Source organism: Falco rusticolus, chromosome 6 (assembly GCF_015220075.1).
Source record: "Falco rusticolus isolate bFalRus1 chromosome 6, bFalRus1.pri, whole genome shotgun sequence".
Taxonomy (NCBI): Eukaryota; Metazoa; Chordata; class Aves; order Falconiformes; family Falconidae; genus Falco; species Falco rusticolus.
In genome coordinates this window covers 43,609,376-43,628,815 of record NC_051192.1, presented here as the reverse complement: position 1 = coordinate 43,628,815, position 19,440 = coordinate 43,609,376, and the positions used below count along the sequence as shown (strand labels likewise).

At 40.9% G+C, this 19,440-nt stretch overlaps 1 protein-coding gene across 5 annotated transcripts in view; it reads left to right on the top strand.

Moving 5' to 3' along the window:
• The first annotated feature begins 7,169 nt into the window (after window positions 1–7,169).
• The window catches only part of SCAF8 (SR-related CTD associated factor 8), a 167,135-nt gene continuing 154,864 nt past the window's right edge, over window positions 7,170–19,440 (top strand). For 4 of the 5 annotated variants that reach the window (XM_037391115.1, XM_037391116.1, XM_037391117.1 and 1 more), the window contains exon 1: window positions 7,170–7,570. In XM_037391115.1, the coding sequence (XP_037247012.1) occupies window positions 7,541–7,570 (30 nt within the window). In that variant the 5' untranslated portion in view covers window positions 7,170–7,540. Of the gene's footprint in view, window positions 7,571–8,275; window positions 8,297–19,440 lie in introns of those variants that run through there. The other variant, XM_037391118.1, reaches the window with a different exon arrangement.

The window sequence follows — 19,440 nt, the reverse complement described above, 5'->3', positions numbered from 1 at the left end:
TTCCCTGTTCTGAGATCAGAGCTTCAGGTGAGACAGAAGGAAAATGAACTAAAGGATCATGATGGTTTAAGCAGACTGCTCTGGGGGCTGCTCAGATCTAGAAGGCATCTTCTCGCTTTTGTGCTTGACAAATTCAAAAACATGCCCAGTAATGTTACTGATAAGCTCTGCTCGACCCTAGCCAGCCAGCTCCCAAGCCTGTCATCCTCCTGACCTGAATTCTGAATCCAGGCGTCTGCATCTGGAGAGTTGAGTAGTTTGGATGCATGGGAGGAGGTGATTTCCTCCAGGTGGCTGCAGGAGTTTGGAAAGCACAGTACTGGCAGCAAACCTGAAGAACTGTGTGTCAACTCAACCCAGCTAAGTTTAGTAGCTCCAACCAAGCACTGTCTGTGCTACAGTTTGTTTTGTAGTTTGTACTTGTAGTTTGCCCGGTTTCTCATCACCCTTCATAATGAAGAGCTATAACTTTATCGACATATATGTGTCGCTAATGAGTCAAACACGCATCAAGTTCAGTGTGTTAAAAGTAACTATACTCAAGTGGCAAGTGTTCCCCTCCCTGGATGGAGTTTACAAATAGTTTTTGTTAGTTACTGTCTTGTGCTAGTTGGCCCAGAGACAACAAAGATGTAAGGAGTGTGTGCCTGTGAACTTTTGAATCTTTTGGATAGGTGACGGATTAAGAGGTATTTCTAGACATCATTTAACCACTTGAGTTTAGGTGACAAAGGATGCTGCACACACTTGGAGGTGTCTGTATTCTTCCTGTCAACTCCTTATGTGCCACATCATCTCCTGCTACGAGGGATTCTGCTTACTCTCTTCTGCCTACACTTTCAAAAATACATACCTGGTTAACCTGCATACCCTGGGGTTGGTTGTTTTTTATTTTTTTAAAATATCTGCTATACAATTGCCTTTGTTAAATATTTGTATTGTCTTTGTGAGCTTAGACAGGTAAGTCTTATTCTTGGAGGAGGAAGAAAGGGATCTGCTGTCATTGCTTTAGTTCTGATCTACTGGTCTTACAGATGGTGGAAACTAGTAAGCACGTGCTCATGCTTTGCTTGAAGTATACTGATAGTGCTGTCTAATAACACGCAGGAAGGATGATCGTTTCCTTATGCAGAACTCGAGCACTATACTCAAGGAGTCTCTTTTTTGTTTTATCCCAACCATATATGCTTTAATTGAATTAAGTAATTCCTGTTAGGGCATCTGGAGAGAAATTTGAAGGTTGACACAAAAAGCTAACTGCCATGCCAGGAATATATACTATTTCAAAACACAGTCATTAGTGCAAATAGCAAAAGTTGTCGTTCTAGTATGTTTATTAAAAACACATTGGAGTGGGAATATAAATGGATAAAGCATAGCTATGTAAGTTTCTTCTGCAAAAGCTGTAAGTAGCCAGTGATTTTTGTTTTCCAGGATTTTCCTTAACACCCCAGGTAAGATGGTGGCTATTTAAAATTCCTTGGACTTATGGTGGCCAACAACTTGTGTGTGTACATGTAATCGTCTCTGTTCTGCTTTTTAACTTTTCTAGTGCAAGGCTTTCGTTCAGACTGACCTATTCTTTTGTAAAGCACAAGCATGCTTTTGAGAAGTAAGATTTACTGTATAGTCTGTGCCACTGTGTATTTCTGGTGTCTTTCCTATTTCTGTGTGAATTGCTAATGAGCTGAGCCACACTGTCCAAGATCTAACAGAGATAGTAAGAAAGGAAATAATTTGCTTTCCTAACTGGAATTACTGTTTACTGAAAAGTAATGGACGAGATAAGAATCCCATCTTTTTAGACAAAGTGCAATTGATATGACTGTAATAAGGTCATAACTTGCCAGAAAAGTTCTGAAACTGGAAAATCAGGCTTAACAGCTGAACGGGATGAGAAAACTGTCATGTGATAAGAAGGCATGTTTCATCTCTGGGGACTTTCTTCCTCAAATGTTTTTTGTCAGTAATCAATTAGGCATTGCAGACAGCCAGGTTTAATCACTATGAAATAAACCTTGGCTATTCCTTCATTTCTGACTTTGCTAGCCATCAGAATACAGAAGCATGCGGTAAGTCTGGACCAGCCAGTTCAGAAAAACTTGTCCAGTTCCATATACACCTGTGGCAAAGTCCTATGCCTAGGAGACCTGCCCACTGATTTATTCTTTTATTGTGGTACTTTGCATTCTTGCTTTTGCTAGAAAAAGTGACATTACATATTGGCTAAACCTTTGATTTCATGGCTATGTAGATTTTAAAGATAATGTGATAGTCTAGGTCTCATTTGTTAAGCTTGAAGCAAATAATAATAAAAAAAGCTTGACCAAAAATTGCTTATTTTCCTATGTTATTTGCTTGAGACAGTAAACAGAGAAATGACTGTTAGTGTATTGTGCTCACTTTTGTTATACTCTGTAATGAGATTGTCTTAGCAGACTGGGAGAAAGAACTCTGGTTTTGCAGCCTTATTGCATGTTGGAGATTTAGTATGTATGGGCAGGATAGAGAAAGTAACATAATGTGAAGGAATGATCCAAATTGCTGGTCAAGGTCTGCTCTCCTTGCTGTCAGCCTGTATGTCAAAAGGAACATGAGCCAGCTGGTAAACAGTTTTTCTTTTTTATTTTTTTTTTAATTAAAAAGTATTCTCAGTCCACTGTCTCTAATGCTCTCACTTCGGGCTTTTGACCCTAGGTTTGCTTGTTGCTCTACAAACAGCATCACTCCAAATAAGCAGTCTTTCATCATTTATAACATCTAAAATTTATCAGTGAATCCTCCTTGACTTTTCCTTGAAATACTGAAGTATATTTTTGAAACTTTTAGTACCGAAATTGAATTCTTCAAGAATATTTCAGTATGTATATTTTTTCACCTGTATCTACTGAAATACTGTTATGATTTTTGTTTTGGTTTGAGCTTTCCCCAAGCAAAAATGGATACTCTTGTAGTTGGAATTGGCTATAAAATATTTTTTATGTCTTTTATGGTACTTACAAGTGGAGATCATAAGGGTGTTCTATCCTTGTAATTCTTGTAATTCTGCTGTTACATTAAAATGAGATAAGCATGCTATAACTGCTGCTGCAAACCATTGTCTGACCTTTATTTTAAAAGAACTATCATGTTAGGAGCAGAGCTAAATGGTGACTATGCAACTATAGGAAACAATGATCACTCTACCTTGTAGTTGTACAGCGTAATCAGAAACAGGATGGCACGAAGTTCAAACTTCAAGATTTGAATCCCCTACAGAATAAGAAAGCATTAGCAAACTCTTCCTGGCTGAGCTTATTCTAGTAACGTTGGAAATGCTGCAGTAGGTGTGACTTGTATTGCCAGCGCACTTGCATCAAGTTATCCAGAATTCCTACAAGCATGTCTGAGAAATGTTACTTCAAGGTAATTTTTAAATCTGTCTTCTGCTTTCCTGATACAAGCAGTTCCCTTTGAAATCAACACAGCCTTACAGAGTGTGGAGCTGAGAGCAGAAGCTGGCCTGTAAATCAAAGCTTTGATCGCTTTTGAAGGTGTTTTTCCAATAAAGGATTCTCGAGGTGATTTTTGTGGTGTTGTGCTGAGAGAGTCTGACACCATCATGCTAGGACAAGTGCAAGATATTCAGAGTTCAGTCAAGCTTGACCAGAATGAACTGCATAGTAAACTAACTGGGGTTCCCCGTTATCAGGCTACCATGAGCAACATGCGGGTACAAATATAATAGTTCAGTTTCTCTTACAATCTCTGAAATTCATAAGTGAAAAAAAGAGCTCCTTATGTGAACATACGTCTAACAAAATCAGGAAAAGTTAAATAAAAAAAATATTTTTCTGGTTATAAATAAGAACTTTTATAATGGTTATAGTGAAGGAGGAATGGCAACTCAACATGCAAATGGAGGAAGGTGAGGCAGAGTTAATGAAGAAGGATAGAAGGGAGAAATGTGCTACAGTCCAGTCAAAAACGTAAGCAGCTCATTGAAAACACACTGAAAAATTAAGTAGAGACTGGCAGTGTGCATGAAGGCTGACCTGAAGCTGTGCATTGAAAAAAAGTGTGGAGTTACTGTGAAGGAACCGTAGTGACATCCTCTTACCTGAAGCTACAAGTGCCTAATAACAGATCTACTTTCATCTGTTCTTTGTGCCTACTGGAACATGAACGTCCTGACACTTGCCTGTGGTTTCCTCTGCTGAGAGGAAACAACAGGGAATTGCTCACATCGATGGAGGATTTCTTCAGCACGTTTGCAAGTGTAACACTTGTTCGATCTATTGAGTCCATATTTGGACTTGTCCAAAGTAGGAAAAAGACAGGCATACCTATTTTACCTTCTCCTATGGAAAAAAAATCCCCCTCACTAACCAGCAGGTTAAAGATCCAATCAGTCTTGCTTTTCTCTCAAAATTGCAAAGTTTGCATCCACACAGGAAGTGTGCCCCATCATTGCAAATCCCACATATAATTCATTGACATGTTGGAAAGAAAATGGAATCTTATTTACAAAACTGAAGTTTCTGGTATGAGTTTCAGCAGCTGTGCAGAGCACTGGAACCACCGGTTCCAAATGCTGGTGTTGTGCAGCAAGCTGTCACTTGATCTGCTCCACAACACAATGAGAAATCTCCCAGCTTTGGTATGATATGAGTAATAGAGTAAATCAATGAATTAAGCAGTCTCATGGGGCAAGGTGGCCTTACCCTAAAACAAGCCAGTGTTTCTGCACTAATACTGTTTTGATATTACTTCATTTGTATGCTTGCTTAATTCAAACCTTTAGTTCTAATCAGAGATGTATTACAGTATTCATTCTGTAGCCTAATTCTTATTTTTGGATGATAGCTAGCTCCTTATGAGAGCAGGGATGTACTGTGCTGCTATGCTTTTTTCCTACTGCTGAAAGTAAATAGCGTTGTTAAAAGGCTTTGTTACCTAAGCTCTTTAAGTGGTAAATATATTTGTTTAAATGTTTATTACAGACCTACAGCAAACAGGCTAAATATGGGGGGAGGGGGACCACTTAGTTTCAAATCCAGGCTCTGTGCTTTTGAGGTCAAGGCTTTGTGCATGTATCTAACTGTAAATCCTACTCCTCCTCTGGTTTCTCCTTTATTCACTCTGGAATAAGTATTTTGGAGAAGCAGTTGCGTGGGAGTTTTGTGGTTGCTTCGAGGCCATTTTCAAAATACTTTTTGCAAAACTTTTCTTGTGCAGTGTGGTATTCCATCCATTTCAATAAGAAAAACTAGACTTGCTTCAATTTTGCCTAAAAGGAAAACTAGATCCTGGAGGAACAGAGCTGTTCTTCACATCTTATTTACTCTTAATTCCCACAGAAAAAGAAAGAACAAAAGAGAAACAGAGACTTTGAATGTCTGGTAAGCATAGTGTGCTTCTCAAAACATCTGTGAAGGGGGGCCAGTTCTGGCAGAAAACTGCCAGATGGCTGCACTGAGCTGCGCAGGTCATATTAAGTGCAGTTCAACAGGAAGTGTTGCTCAGCTCGGAAGGGGTGTTGGGGAGCTTTCTTGTCCAACATCTGGCTCAGAGTGGGTTACTAAGGTCTTTATCCCATGGGACCTTGGAAAGGGATGGAGACTGCACAGCTACTCTGGAGAACCTGCTCTGCCGCTTGGCCATCTTCACAATGGAAATTACTTTCCTTCAGTTGTATCTGAACCTCCCCTGCTTTAAGACCGCTGCCTCCTGACCTCCTGCTGTGTAGCTCTGTTGAAGAGCCTTATTCCAGTGTTTCAGAATGATCAAAAATGTTAAGGAGCCTTATTTAGCCATTTTACTTTGCAGGTATTGGCTGCTACTGGGTGCCCTCCCTACCCCATGGCCATCTTTTTTCAGTCTGAACAGATTCAGTGACCCTCTTGGTGGCCTGATACTGCAACCGCAGTGACTGCTAGAGATGGGCTTTTTCGCTAAGCAAGCCTGTTGGGGATGGGACAGGAATTCTGTTTGTAACAAGACTTCATCATCTTCCTTGTAAGAATGGAGCTGTAGGATTCCAGGTCTGCCTCAAATGCTGGGTTTATCTTAATTTGTGAGTTACCTTGTTTGTGAGTAAAGCTTGCTTCAGCTTGGAAGCCCCTGACTCCAGCCCACAGTGGGAACAGTCACTGTCCATGACGGGCCCTCGTGGCTCTGGTCTGAGGGGGGCTTGTGAGGGCAGGAGGCCACAGCCTATCCAGAGCTGGCCTAGAGTCTAGGCTCTGGTCTGAACTGCAGTTCATTATTTTCCAGTCAAATTTGTGCTGTTATGGCTCTGTTGTGTCAGTAGAGTTGAAAGAACATAACCGAGCTCTGGAAAAACAGCAGCTAAAGGCAAACCTAAGGCTTTATCCTCAATGCTTCTGAGCTCCTTGAGCCTCTCCCTGACAAAAGTGACTCGTGGCAGCCTTTGTTTGAGGGGGGGAAAAATAATCATCTATGCCCTGGAAGCAAGTCCTCTATGTCTGGTGGTGCTGCTGCTGCTGGAATGTCTCAGCTGAGTGAGGTTTCGTGCTTTGGGGAGAGGCAGGGCGCTGTGCAGGGCCGGCATGGCAGCCGGGGGTGCGGGTAGCACTGGTGGTGGCAGGCTGCAACCCGGGCGAGTGCCCTGGGCGACGGCGCAGGAACACCTCAACGCCTGCGTCTGGATTTAGTGACTTCTTGGTGTCTGATCGTCAAGTCACAACATACACGCAGTAAGTGCGCTGGGGCTTCTGACTGATTTGCGCTATGATTTTGTTTTTCTCCTTTCTGCTTGATAAACAATATTCTTTTCCAATTGCTTGTAACTTTTTAAAATTCTCATATTTTTTTGCTGCCGACACGTTTTCCTCATATTTTCCTTCAAGCCTGCACGCTGTTCCCCAGCGGGCCCTGCCGGAGGTGAGGCCCTGCGGACAAGGTGCGAGAAGGCGGGCGGTCGCCTCCCGCCGGGGATCCGCCTTCAGCCGGCAACGGCCAACACGCCGGCCCCAGAGCGCCCAGGCTCGCCCCGGTGACGTGCAACGCCTCGGTCCCGTAGCCCCGCGCTGCACGCCGGGCCGCAGGGCCGGGGCGGGCGCCGGGCGGGGCGGGTCGCCATCCCGGCAGCACCGCTGTGGCGCGGGGCGGGCGAGCGAGCGCTGCCCGGCAGGCGGCGCTGTAGCGGCCTGCGCGGCTCTCGGCTCCTCTCGGAGCTGCGCTGCGAGGAGCCCCCGTGTGTCCGCCATATTGGCGCCCGCGCCGCAGCCGCTGCGCGTTGTTCCTCCATCTCCTGCCGGCGCGGCCGAGCGGAGCCGAGCGGGGGAGGGGACGTCGGCGCCGCCGGGCGGGAAGCGGGGCGAGAAGGCCGCGCGCTGCCGGGAGGAGACGGAAACGAGCGGGGCCCCCGTCCCTCCGCGCCCGCCCCCTGCGCCACCCGCCATGGCGAGGAGGCCCGGCGGCCCCTGAGCGAGGCGCGCACGCACGCACAGACCGAGACTAGCCCCCCTCCCGGCCGCGGCCCGGCCCGGCCGCCATCAGCGGAGAGAAGCCGCCCGGCTCCCGCCTCCGCCGCGACATGGAGGCCGTGAAAGCCTTTAACAGCGAGGTGTGTAACCCCCCTCCCCGCGCCTTCCCCTCGGGGTCGGGGAGCGGGCGGCGTCCCGGGGCCCAGCGCCTTCCCTGCCCCGCTCCCGCTGCGCGCGCCTCGCCGCGGGGAGGGGGCGGGAACCGGGGGGGCCCCGGCGCGGCGGAGTGGGGGTGGGGGGCGCTCTCGCCGGAGGCCCGGGGGCTTCCCCCCGGTGTCGGGCGGGAGCGGGCCGCTGCCGCCGGCCCTGGGAAACGGGGCGGGGGGGAGGGGTAGCGGAGGCGCCCCCCCACACCGCTGCTTCCGCCGTGGGGCTGGGGGCGGCTGAGCGGATCCGAGGGGAGAGGCGCGGGGAGGCCGAGGTGGAGGCCGCGAGGCGGAGGAGGCCTCCGGGCTGCGGTGGGGCGGTGATGCCCGACCAACTTCACGCAGCGGCCGGAGGAGGCTGCGCGGGGCGGCCGGGCCGCCGGGTCCTGGCGCTTCCCGCCTCTCTCCTCCTCCTCGCCTGTGACATGTGTGGCCGCCCGGGCAGCGCACACTTGTAACACCTCGTGGAGCTACGTTTTAAATCTGGGGCTGGGAATACAAAGGCCTGGAGGCCCGTCTCCGTGTTTGAGGATGGTACCTTCGCGATGGTCAGGGTGGAAGCAGACGTTCCCTGCATGCGGCCCTGAGCTCAGGTCCTGCATCGAAGCACTGTGCTGAGGTGGGGCAGCGGCACCCCAAAACACGTGCTGACGGGGTCAGGTATTGATGCGGCACCTGGCTTCTCTTTTGTGCCAGTAGTTAATGTTTATTTTATTGCAAGATAGTTCTTGTGGCGACTCATATTTCTTCCTCTTGATTGTGAGACTTCGTATCATTTATTTTTTGAAGTTAACGTAAGAGCAAGGGAAATAGGTGTTTATTTTCTTTATAGAGTAGCCCTATGTCTTAAAAATACATCTTTATTCATGTTAACTGTAGAAAGTATCAGCTGTGGTTACAAGTATACTACAGACTGCTCAGGTGTTGCAGCTCCAGCTTGCCCTCGTGCTACCCCCGGTGGGGAAGTAGTACAGTTTTAATGATTTTAAGTAATACAGTAGTGGTTTGGGTTTTTAAAATGTTAATTTGATTTGTAGTGGAACAGTGTGCTGTGTTGTTTCTACAAGCCACAATAAGGTAGGTTTTTAAAAAGGGCAGGTACTTTCTCGTAACTGAGGAGCAGTTGAAAAACTAACTGCTGTGTGGTTCTAGGTGTTGCACTTTATGCAGGTTGAATTTTTCAGCAGAAGAAATCACACTGTGGCCACTAGAAGAAAAAACAAATAGTAGAAACTCTTCTCCTATTTTTTTATTTGATTAACCTATGTGCTGTATTGTTAAGCGGCGAAAAGGAAGGGTCTAGTCACGAGAGCAGAAGAACATAAGCAGATTAGAACCTTCTCGTATTTACCTACAATGTGTGAGCAAAAGTCTTTGCATTCAAATTGGAAAACAACTTCTGGCTGAATTTCTGAGCACTCAGATATAAGTACTGAAAAAAATAAACAACTCTGGAGACTAATGGTGAGAACTGTACTGAAGAGGAGAGTTTGAAGAATATGCCTTAAATCTTCCAAATGCTTCAAAACCAGTAAACTTCAGGTTGTCAGAAAAGAAAATGCAGATCAGGCAGTGACATTTTAATCAACTTATCTCCTATGGTATAAATAGACAGCATCTATGAATAGACTTGTTTTCATGATTTCTCTTTCAGTTTTCTTTTAACCTGTGTCTCCATTTGAATGCTGGGCTACACTGATAGAAAGGTTTTAAGTACTATGACTAAACCTCTTAACCTGAAAGTGAACGGTACAAAGCTTAATATGTTTGGGGAATCCTGCATGCCATTGCTGGCCACTCTTAACACCTCTGTACCCAGCGCAGAATTTGACTTTAACTTAACTTTCCATCATGGTCTCAGGTCTAACTGACCTATGCACATTTTGCATTTTAGGACTGTGAAATGATCAATAATTATCTAAAGTAGCTGAAGTATACGAGTCAGTAGATTTGGTTTGTGCTGTATGTAAATGCTGTCAATTAACTTAGAAAATATATGCACTTCACTTCTAAAAATCCTTTTCTTTGTTTATGTTATGTTTTAAGGTTGTGTTGTCCTCCAGAAATGATGTCAGGAGTTCTGTTCTAGAGATTTTTGGCTTAAAATAGACGTAAATTAAATTTAGTGGCAGATGGGATAGACTAAATTATACAAAAACTTACCATGCTTTCACTTACGCAGTTTGCATTCAGTTAATAATTTTACAACAGTTTATGTAACTTACTGGTGAAATCCGGATGACACTTTAGAAAGAACATTCCAAATACATTTAAACACTTAAGTCTGCTGATTGGGTACTTCTGGGGTTGGTGTGGTTTTGTTTGTTTGTTTGTTAGTTTTTAAAGGAAGGAGTTATGTTTGGATTCTGCAGTGAAGCTAAAATAAAGGCAGCTGTCCATCTAGGTAGCATGGCTTACTCCAAATGTGCGTGTGAGATAAGCATTGTATTATAGCTATGCTGTATGACAGTGAGAATTGATTAACATAAACCTGTCATTAATTCGATTGGACAAAATCAACTTTATTTGAACTCTGACTACTAGAAAGAATTCTGTCTCTTGCGGAAAGCTCTTCATTGTCTAGTGATACCTGACATTATCAGTGTTGTACCTAATTGTATATGTAAAATTAGCCCCAACATTTAAAGTCTTGGGAAAGATAAATTTAAAGATGAGAAATAATCACACTGCTAAAGCAAACATATTCAGTATTGTTTTCATGTTGTGGTTGATAATTTTACTATTTGATTAAAACTGCTCGGCAACTGAAAAATAGACTATTATACAACTGACTTAATATACTGTTGAGGTAATTGGCAATATTTTATACCACACAGTTTATAATTTGCTACAGTTGACATCATGAAGGCTAACCATTGCAGAATCATTTTCCTCCAGGTCTCAGTTCAGACCCCGAGTTTTTTTCTGGAAAACACATCAAAGTCAAGAACAGTTCTTGACAGAAGAAAATGACTGGAATTTGTCAATTTTTTTACACGTTCTTTAAAATGTATTTTGTTAAAAAGGAATTGAAATGGACTAGAGGCAAGGACATGTACTGTCACAATTCCAGAACTCAGATGGTAATGTTTTAATTGCAGACTTAATTAAAACTCAGTTACTTGTTGTATAGTCAGTTCAGTGTTAAAGTCTTGCTGTCAGCTTCAAATCTAGCCATTCTCACATTGGTTTCAGCTACTGAAGTTTTTTTCAGGTGCTGTACTGCCTAGAGTTTTCCTGCCATACTTGTCCTTTTTGCAGTGGCAAGCTTTGTTTTTCTAAAGTATTTTCCACTATAATTTGAAGAATACATGCAGACAAATGTGAAAGGAGATCGTTGGATGCTTTAATTCTGAAACAAATTTAATTATTTTTAATTTTTTTTCATTATGAAAGAATAAATATGCATAGTTTTACAGACAAGTCAATAGTCATAGGACTGGAATTAATTTTAGGGGAAATAGGTATCAGATTAGTTCTAAGTACAAGATAAACTGCATCTTTGAAGCAATACTTTGTTTAGTCATATTAACTGCATCTTTAAATATTGAGTAACAGGAATCTTGAAAGGACATTGATTTAAGTTTTAGAGGGCATATTCAGCTTAGAGGCTGATTTCTTTTAAAACTGCAATAGTAATTCACTGATCTAGTTCAATTAAATGTAGCATTTCTATTCACTTAAAGTTTCTCAATATCTGTAATCACATACAGGCACACATCTCTTCATGTACAACCTTCGTTAAGTCTTGTTGTCTGTGATGCTGCCCTTACTGGGTTTTTTGTTTGCAAAAAACACCAAAAATATCTCGTGCATTCGTTATGCACACTTTAGTCAAATAGTTGAAAAATACTTGTAATTTATAAGTTGCTGAGACCGGTACCTGCAGTCTTGAACTACAGCCATTTAGAAGGTTAGCAACAGTAAAACTTACTTAGGGCAGTTTGATAGCTTAAGAAAAAAACCCAGCAAAATCAAAAAACATATTTCGTTGTAGTATTTACATTGTTGAGTCTAGTGAACAATAGTTGTTTTAGCATCCCGTGCTTCAAATTCGAGCTGAAATTTAGTGGAAAAATAGATTTTCTATTTGTCAGGCAACACAATATATTATGACATGAGAAAGGCAGTTGTGAAAGCAATCATTTATGTTTAGGAAAAAAAGAGTAAGGCAGAGTTTCTCCCTTGGAGGGCAGGAATGACGGAGTCATGTGTCTTCAGTTTCTTTTCAGAAGTGATGTGTTCATTTGAGCATGTTTTGTATAAAAAGTATAATTCCTCTTTTCTGTACAGTTGGGTGCTAATCTTTTCATAAACAAATTGAATGGAAAACTAAATGTCATTATGGAGATGTGGAATATGCTCTATTCCATCTTAAAACTGTTTCAAGATGAAGATGCACATAAAGCACTGTAAGATTAAGGTAGTGATTACAGTTTGCTTAGAGTGATGCGGGTTTCTGTGTCTTTTCTCTTGTTAATGTAAATGTCATCTAGGGTGTGAGAATCATAATTAAAACTTCCACAGCATTGCTAGGCTGGGGTTCAGCTGTTACTGACAATGAAAATGGTTGTCCTCGAATAGCTCACCATAAAGTGGAGTCACAGTGAGCTTTTGGCATGCAGAATGGTTGAGAGACGTGTAAGATGATAAGTGATACACAAAGCGATCCTTGCTACTTTTAGGTTAACTGGTTCTTCTGAAATCTGTCAGTGGTAGGGACATAAGTCACTGATCATTTGCTGGCAGTGCTGTTGTCTATATACTTGCACTTCATTGTCTGTTAGTCACCTTTATCATGTTGTTTCTTCAGAAGATATGTTTCAAGTGGCAGTGGGGAATAGGTCGGCTACAATTTCAGAAATGTGACCCTTGGAAATAATCCACACTTTAATTACTGAGCATTGGAGTATAGGTGCACAAAAGCACAGAAATGTAAATCACATACTTTATTTTGACTATTTAAGTGGCATATTCTGAGTCGCTGAGGAGGCTTTTTCACAAAAGAATGCCAGTTGATGCTAAAAAAAAAAAAGTGCTAAATAGTAGGCCTCATGAAGATGCTAAATGGAGATGCATGCTGAATAGCTTGGGAGAGTGAAAAAAAGGATGCTTTTTGAGATGAGGAGCCAGGGCTTTGATTAGTGCAAGTAGTGGTGCTACCAGTTATGTATAAGGAACAGTGAAAGGGCGTGTAAGCTACTCCCTGGTGAGATATTTTTCTTAGATTCTGCTGCACGTTTCAGTTGTCTGAAGCACCTGAAACATCTGCAGAGTTTTTTTTTCCTAGCTGCTGAAAAAAGTGGGAAAACTTGTCTGTTTCCTCTTTTCTGTTACTAGTCATAAAAAGAGTGCGGCCCTCTTTCACATCCTCTGCTGTTTTGAAGGATTTTTTGCAACTATGATATATTTAAAGTGTTCTTCTTTTTTATTTGATAACCATCAATTTTGTTGTAGCAAACTAGGATGAAAGCTTTTGGTTTACCTCTATTCTTATTTTTCAGAAGAAAAAGTTAACTCAGTGATATTTGCATATGCATGTGGACCCACATACATCTGAAAAGTTGTCTCTGTTTTTCATTCTAAACCTCTGGGGTGGATGTGAAAAAGGTTTTATTTTGCTTTATAATCCCATAGTGCTACTCAGAGAAAACACTGAATCTTTATAAACTGTATGAATTCCCTAAAATACAGCAAAATATCTAAGGATTTGTTAATTTCCCTTTTGCTCTCAGGAACATTAAGAGCAATATCAGTGAAATGTAAATATTTTACTCCATCCCAGCAAGAGCTGAACTTTGCTGGCTCTCCACTATCTGCTTTTTGTTAAAAGGACATAGGGAAAGGAAGTCTTTCTGTCTTCAAGATACAGTAAATATTAAATTGATGTTCACCTGATTGAATATCTCCATGTGTGCAGTATAAATATTTATAGTTTTAATATAACGTTTTCAAAGACTGTTTTGACCTTAGACTTTCACCAGTCACAGGATCTTGACTTCTTGCCTTGTAAAAATGTGATCATGCAAGTCTGTTAAAAGCCCAAAATGTTAGAGGCTTTTTTGTGCATATCTTGGGCAAGGATCTCATTTCTTCTGTGAAGTAGTGTAGGACAGTCAGTCATAGATTGTTTTTTTTCCTTCAATATATACGCTTTAAATTTCTTCTTAAACTGTGGTCTAGATTAGATCCCTGTAAGCCTGGGAAGGTCATGTAGATCTCTGGATTCTGCTAACAGTCTTGAGTTGTAACTGGATAGTTAGAAGTATGAGTATTGATCCTCCTTGCTACTCTGCTACTACTATGAGAGTAGTGAACTGTTCTGTAGTTCAAAACAAACGCACTTCTGAACTCCTATGACTTCAGACCCTTTGAATTTTTGCCTACTCACTAAGACCATGCCTGGGGCTGCAGTCTTTGGCAAAGTACTTGAAATTATTTCAACAGGTCTTAATTGAGTTTGCCATCAGCAGTCTGTTTTCCTGTGGCAGTTGTGAACGTGGAGTCTAGTAATTGAAGTGGCTTTCTAACAGAAAAAAAAAAAACATTCAGAACAAAAGTATGGGATAAAGCAGGTCTTAAAATACGGTCTAGACACTTCATTACTTTTGCAAGGAATTTTTTCACTTGGGAAGAGGCCCAATTTTGGTTTTTTGTGTCTGTAAAAGTGGTCTATCGTTCTACCTGGGAACAGCCACTGTGAAATTTATCCCGAGTGGTTGATTCAGCCTTGCTGAGAACCCATGTCCCTGGCCTCAGCAGCCATTGGTGTAACTCCATTGTGAGGCCTGGGACAATAGTTCGTAATTGTCTGTTCAGGTGTGTATCCAGAGTTCAGCAAGCTTGTCTTTGAACTCAATATTAGTCCTTGTTCCTGTATCAGAACTTTTCATGAATTGCCTGTGCATTTCTTTCCTTTCATTTCCTTGCTTCTTTGGAGCTACTTTTATGCGGTATTTCTCTGGGAGCACCTGCAGCAGCAGCAGCAGCGAACTATATAATTTTATTAACCTTATTCAGCAGCTGTTTCTACACTGTAGGGTACGTGTTCTTTAGGAGAAAAGGAGGATCTTCAGCTGCTGCGCTAGTTCTTGTCTTCACCTGTCCTTGCCAGTTGTACTGACCAGAAGGAGACATTTTTAAAAGTAGAATTTGTTAAAATTTGGAGGAAGAAGTGATTGCATTGCCACCATGAACCTCTTTATCTGCATCATAAATATGTATTTCTTGTAGTAGCCTTCTCTCTGTTGCTGTTAGGCTTTTGGCAAGTGAGCTACCATTTGTACAAAAATGGCACCTATGGATATACAATAATTTTATAATTTTCTTCCCATTTTTTTCAGGTGTTGCCTGGTTTTACTGTAGGTTTTGATTGTATTAGGTTTTAGGGTTTTTTGAGGTTCCAAGTGAATAATACCAGATTGTTACCTTTTCTCCTAGCTTTGTGATTATATAGGTAGCTGATGAACATTTTCCTGATGCTTTGATGTAAACATAATGCACACATTTAATATAATAAAATGCATATGTGGAAGGTAGGGCTTGTCACCTTTGTTACAGTGTTTGCTGTTGCTGGGTTTTGAAGGTTGGCAGAGTACGCTCTGGTTCCTGTTTACAATGAGGGCACAAAAGAGCATGTAAAAGCAGAAGGGGCAGAGCTGAGATCCAGAGGTAGTAGCAGCAAGGAACGGTGGTTTGTATGGATGGCTGCTGAGCAGTAAAACCACTAAGATATTGGAGGCACCTGTTTTGGTAGCCTTGAACTTGTTTATTGTGACGTTCTATCTATAACATACAGTTTTGAAAGACTGGAGTAAATACTCCTTTATAAGATGACAGCTGCACAAGGTGTTTTATGCAAGGCAGTGAACAGTTGTCTTATATATTTGAATTGGAATTTTTAATTGAGTTAGCATGCGTTCTTGGGAAAGGTATCTCAGAAGATTCATCTTTTTGTGGTGTTTGGCCTAGGGTTCAGTGTTTCCAAATGTTCATTTGGAGTTGTGGTGAGGGTTTCCTTTTTTTTTTCCCTTTTTTTCCCCCTCCCCCCCCCCCCCCCCCCCCCCGTTTTTAGTATTTATTAGTTACTTTCAAAAAGTGAAGTAGAATTAATTATGTGCATCCTTTCCTTTCCATTCCTATTATTCTGTGACTTTTTTTTCTTCTAAAGAAGTACAAAATACTGTAAAGTGCTGCTCACTTTGGTGAGCAAAATGGTTTAAAAATTTTGGTCTCATGACATGACTGTATAGAGCTCTCTTGACAAATAATTTAGAAATTAGTATGATCAATAAAATACAATTATAATATTTTTATATTGATGTGATTGCAGTGTTAAAAAGATTAATGATCATGCTTGTAAATGTCTTTGGATATTCCAGCAGTTAAGTCCAAAGAACTTGTAATGTGTTAACCAGAACATTGGAAGCCTATGGAAAGATCTGATCAGACTAAAGTTTTTCAGAATACTGAATCTTCTATGCAAATTAACAAAACAAAGCTGGTTCACATGAAAAGGAATATGTTGTTTTCTGAATCTGCTCTAAATTACAGTTTCAGATAATGTGTTGAGTGTCATAGCTTTGTTACCAGATATGGGATGCACAGTAGTAGCAACTGCTGCTTAATTTTCAGGAAAGTGGAACACTGAATGGGAAAGAAGGATTTATATAACTGATATATTGGTTGGATATATGGATATAACCCTCTATAAACCATGATTTTTTAACAAATTGTAAATCATGAAGCTTCATTATGAATGCAGGGGATTTTAAACCATATCTAAGGAGAAAACATTTTGAAATCAGGGCAGCTTTTCTTGTGAGCCCTAAAAACAGTTGGCAGAGAAATACGTGTCTTTGATTTTCATAATGTTTGGGATCTGTCCCTACATTTCATCTCTCATGATTGTAGAGGTGTGATTGTATTGAGACTTTACTAAGGCATTTAACTCCATGCTGCATGCACCACATTTTACCAAACCAGTGTAATGCAACAAGAGTGAAAGGCACTTCTCCAGTGTTGGCAGCCCCCAAGCTCACCTCTGGAAATCTATGGAGACTGACGTTGTCTATGAAGCTGATCGATTTTCCTGTTGGTGATCTAGAATTAGCTATAAAATCATGATAAAGTGTTAATGATGGAAATTAGCCATATGGCAGGAATGATAAGAGAAGAAGCAATATAACAAGCGTATTTCACTTCCTGTGATTTTTCTCATGTGATATACTTTTAAAGATTATATGGATCATTTGTCATCAGTCTTTCTTTTCTGTTGTTGGGAGTTTGAGCACTGGTAAAGCACACAGTCTTGCCTAGCTATTTCACATGGTCTATTTAGTTTTTTCTAAGCTTTCTGTTTCCATGCAGTGAACATCCTAAGTTACTATGAAGTGAAAAAGAGCAATTATTTTATGGCTTGTTAAAGGGCTAGGACCGAAAGAAGTATGTTCTAGAGGTAAACATCTATTCCATAGTTGTATGCAATTCAGAAGCCTAGAGTTGAATCCAGGTGATTTTTTTAAATTCCAGTATTACATTCATAGTCTATTTGTACAAAGCCAGCTGTACCGATGGAACTCAGAAGCTTTCATTGAAAGTAGTAATGAAGAGGGTTTAGAGGAAATTGTAAATAGACTGTAATGTGCCTTTTGGCTCAAATATGTGAAAACTAAAATGCAATCTTGGCGTTCCATCCCAAATTGTTCAGGTTCAGGAGATTTGAAAGTTGGAATTGTGCTTCCTCAAAATGAAAGGGATAGGAGATGGACTGAGCAAAGACTGTGATGGTAACACCTGACTTCATGTGCTGAAATGTGATGGGCTGGAGAGACTGTTGTATCACCTTAGCATTCTATTTCACTTAATTGCTTATACATTCAGTTAGGATGAATATTCAGATGTCTTCTTTAAACATAAACATATGTAATGAGTGGTATATAATACAACTGATGTGTGAGGGGGTAAGCTTCTTATGTGAATGTTCTCGGCTGTTTTTAATTTTTTTATAAATCAGTTAACTGCAACAGTAAAAGGAAGTCATAGACTGGGATATCAAGGATAGTGACAATCATTTTATATTTGTTAATTTAAACCATATGTCAGGCACTTCAAGTGTTTGAAAACAATTTTATTAAGATAGTTGTTGAGTTGCAACCCTCTCTTCTTTGCTTTTTTCAGTGTTGGATTTTGGCAACTTGTCTTGGTTGGTTGCTGAAAGAACTTTTCATTGTTTTCCCTCCAAACTGAAATACCTTATGCTGAATGGAGCACCTGCCATTCTGGTCATCCTACATATCTTTGGTATATATTTTAACATTTCTGTGCAGCACAGAGAGCAACAAGGTGCTGATTGGTAGATCCTAGTCAGCATCAAGGAAAAATCCTATTCACTGAGGGTGCTCATGTAATTTAAGTAACTTTTCCTAGAGGTTAAATTTCAGGAGTGTGCAAAATGCAACATAATAGAAATTTGTTGATTCTGTCCTTTTTTTTTAAAGCAACAACTGACAATACTCTCTTCTTGTTCTTTGCAGTGTGGTGATATAAATATTGGTAAGCAATTCAGTGACTATTTCTATATATACAGTTGGATTTGATTTATTTTAATGCTGTTGAAATGTGAAATAAATTAATGTAATTTAAGGTAATACCTATTAGGCTTGACTTCTAGTTACTTGTTTTGGCTTTTGAACATGGAAATTGCAGACATCTGTTATTATATATGATGTCTGGTTAGTGTTGTGTCCTGGTAGCAGCCAGGGAGAACTGTAATAATAATTCAGTAGAGATACGTGTAATTGATATCCCTGACATGCTTCTGGTCATAATCTTGTAATTATTTGGACTGAGTCCTAGAGTATCAGTATCAAAATGTTTATTCTCTTAGTTGCTGGAAGTTGTTGCTGGAAGTTGCTGTTCCTTTGGGTCACGTGAGACCAGAGGTGTTCATAGCTTTCAAGCCTTCTGGTGGCAAAATTAGTCTTATATGAAAAATTATTTCCTAGCCACTCTTGTCTTTGTAAGATGTGGCCAGAGGTGTGAAAAAGGATATATTACTTATGCAGCTGTATTTTAATAAAGTTAGTACTGTGGTCTGATTTTCATTCAACATTTTGTTAGGGAAAAAGCTGTCTGACTCTCTTGCCTGTTGAGTAAGTGGTGAAAGATCTTGGAATTAAGTGTTGGGCTTTGCAGAATATAGTGTGCCATTGCCTTCCATGGAGAAGCAGTAACTGTAAGCGACTGACTTTTCAAAGATGTAGTTCATGTGCGTGCAGCCTGGTCTTCTCTTGAGAGACTTTAGACTGTAGCTTAGCACTGTGTAGTATACTGCCTTGTAAATTACAGCTATTTGCAATAGTGCACTTTTTATAGTTATTTACAATAGAATTAACTTTTAAAGCGTTTTTGAATTACGATTGTAATGATAAAATTAGTTGGCATTACTAAACAATCACATTTTGAAATATGCTGATGAATTTCCAGGCTTTCACTAATCCTTTTTTGAAGGCCACTTTTCTTAACAGAATTAAAGAAAAAATACAGAACAGAAAGTCAGTGCCTGATCTGTAGTGTCAGTCTGATCTTTTGCCTTTCCCCCCATTCTGAACATATATTTTAAATAGCTTGTTAGATCTTTGAGCAAGCCCTTCCCCCCCCCCCCCCCCCCCCCCCCCCGCCAAGTTTGGAAATGGGACGTAGCTTATTAAAAGTTCTGCTGAAGAAAGGGAGTCTCAATAATGCTGTTAAACCTAACTTTTATGTACACTGGAATATTGCCTTTTATGTAGTTTCTTAGCTCA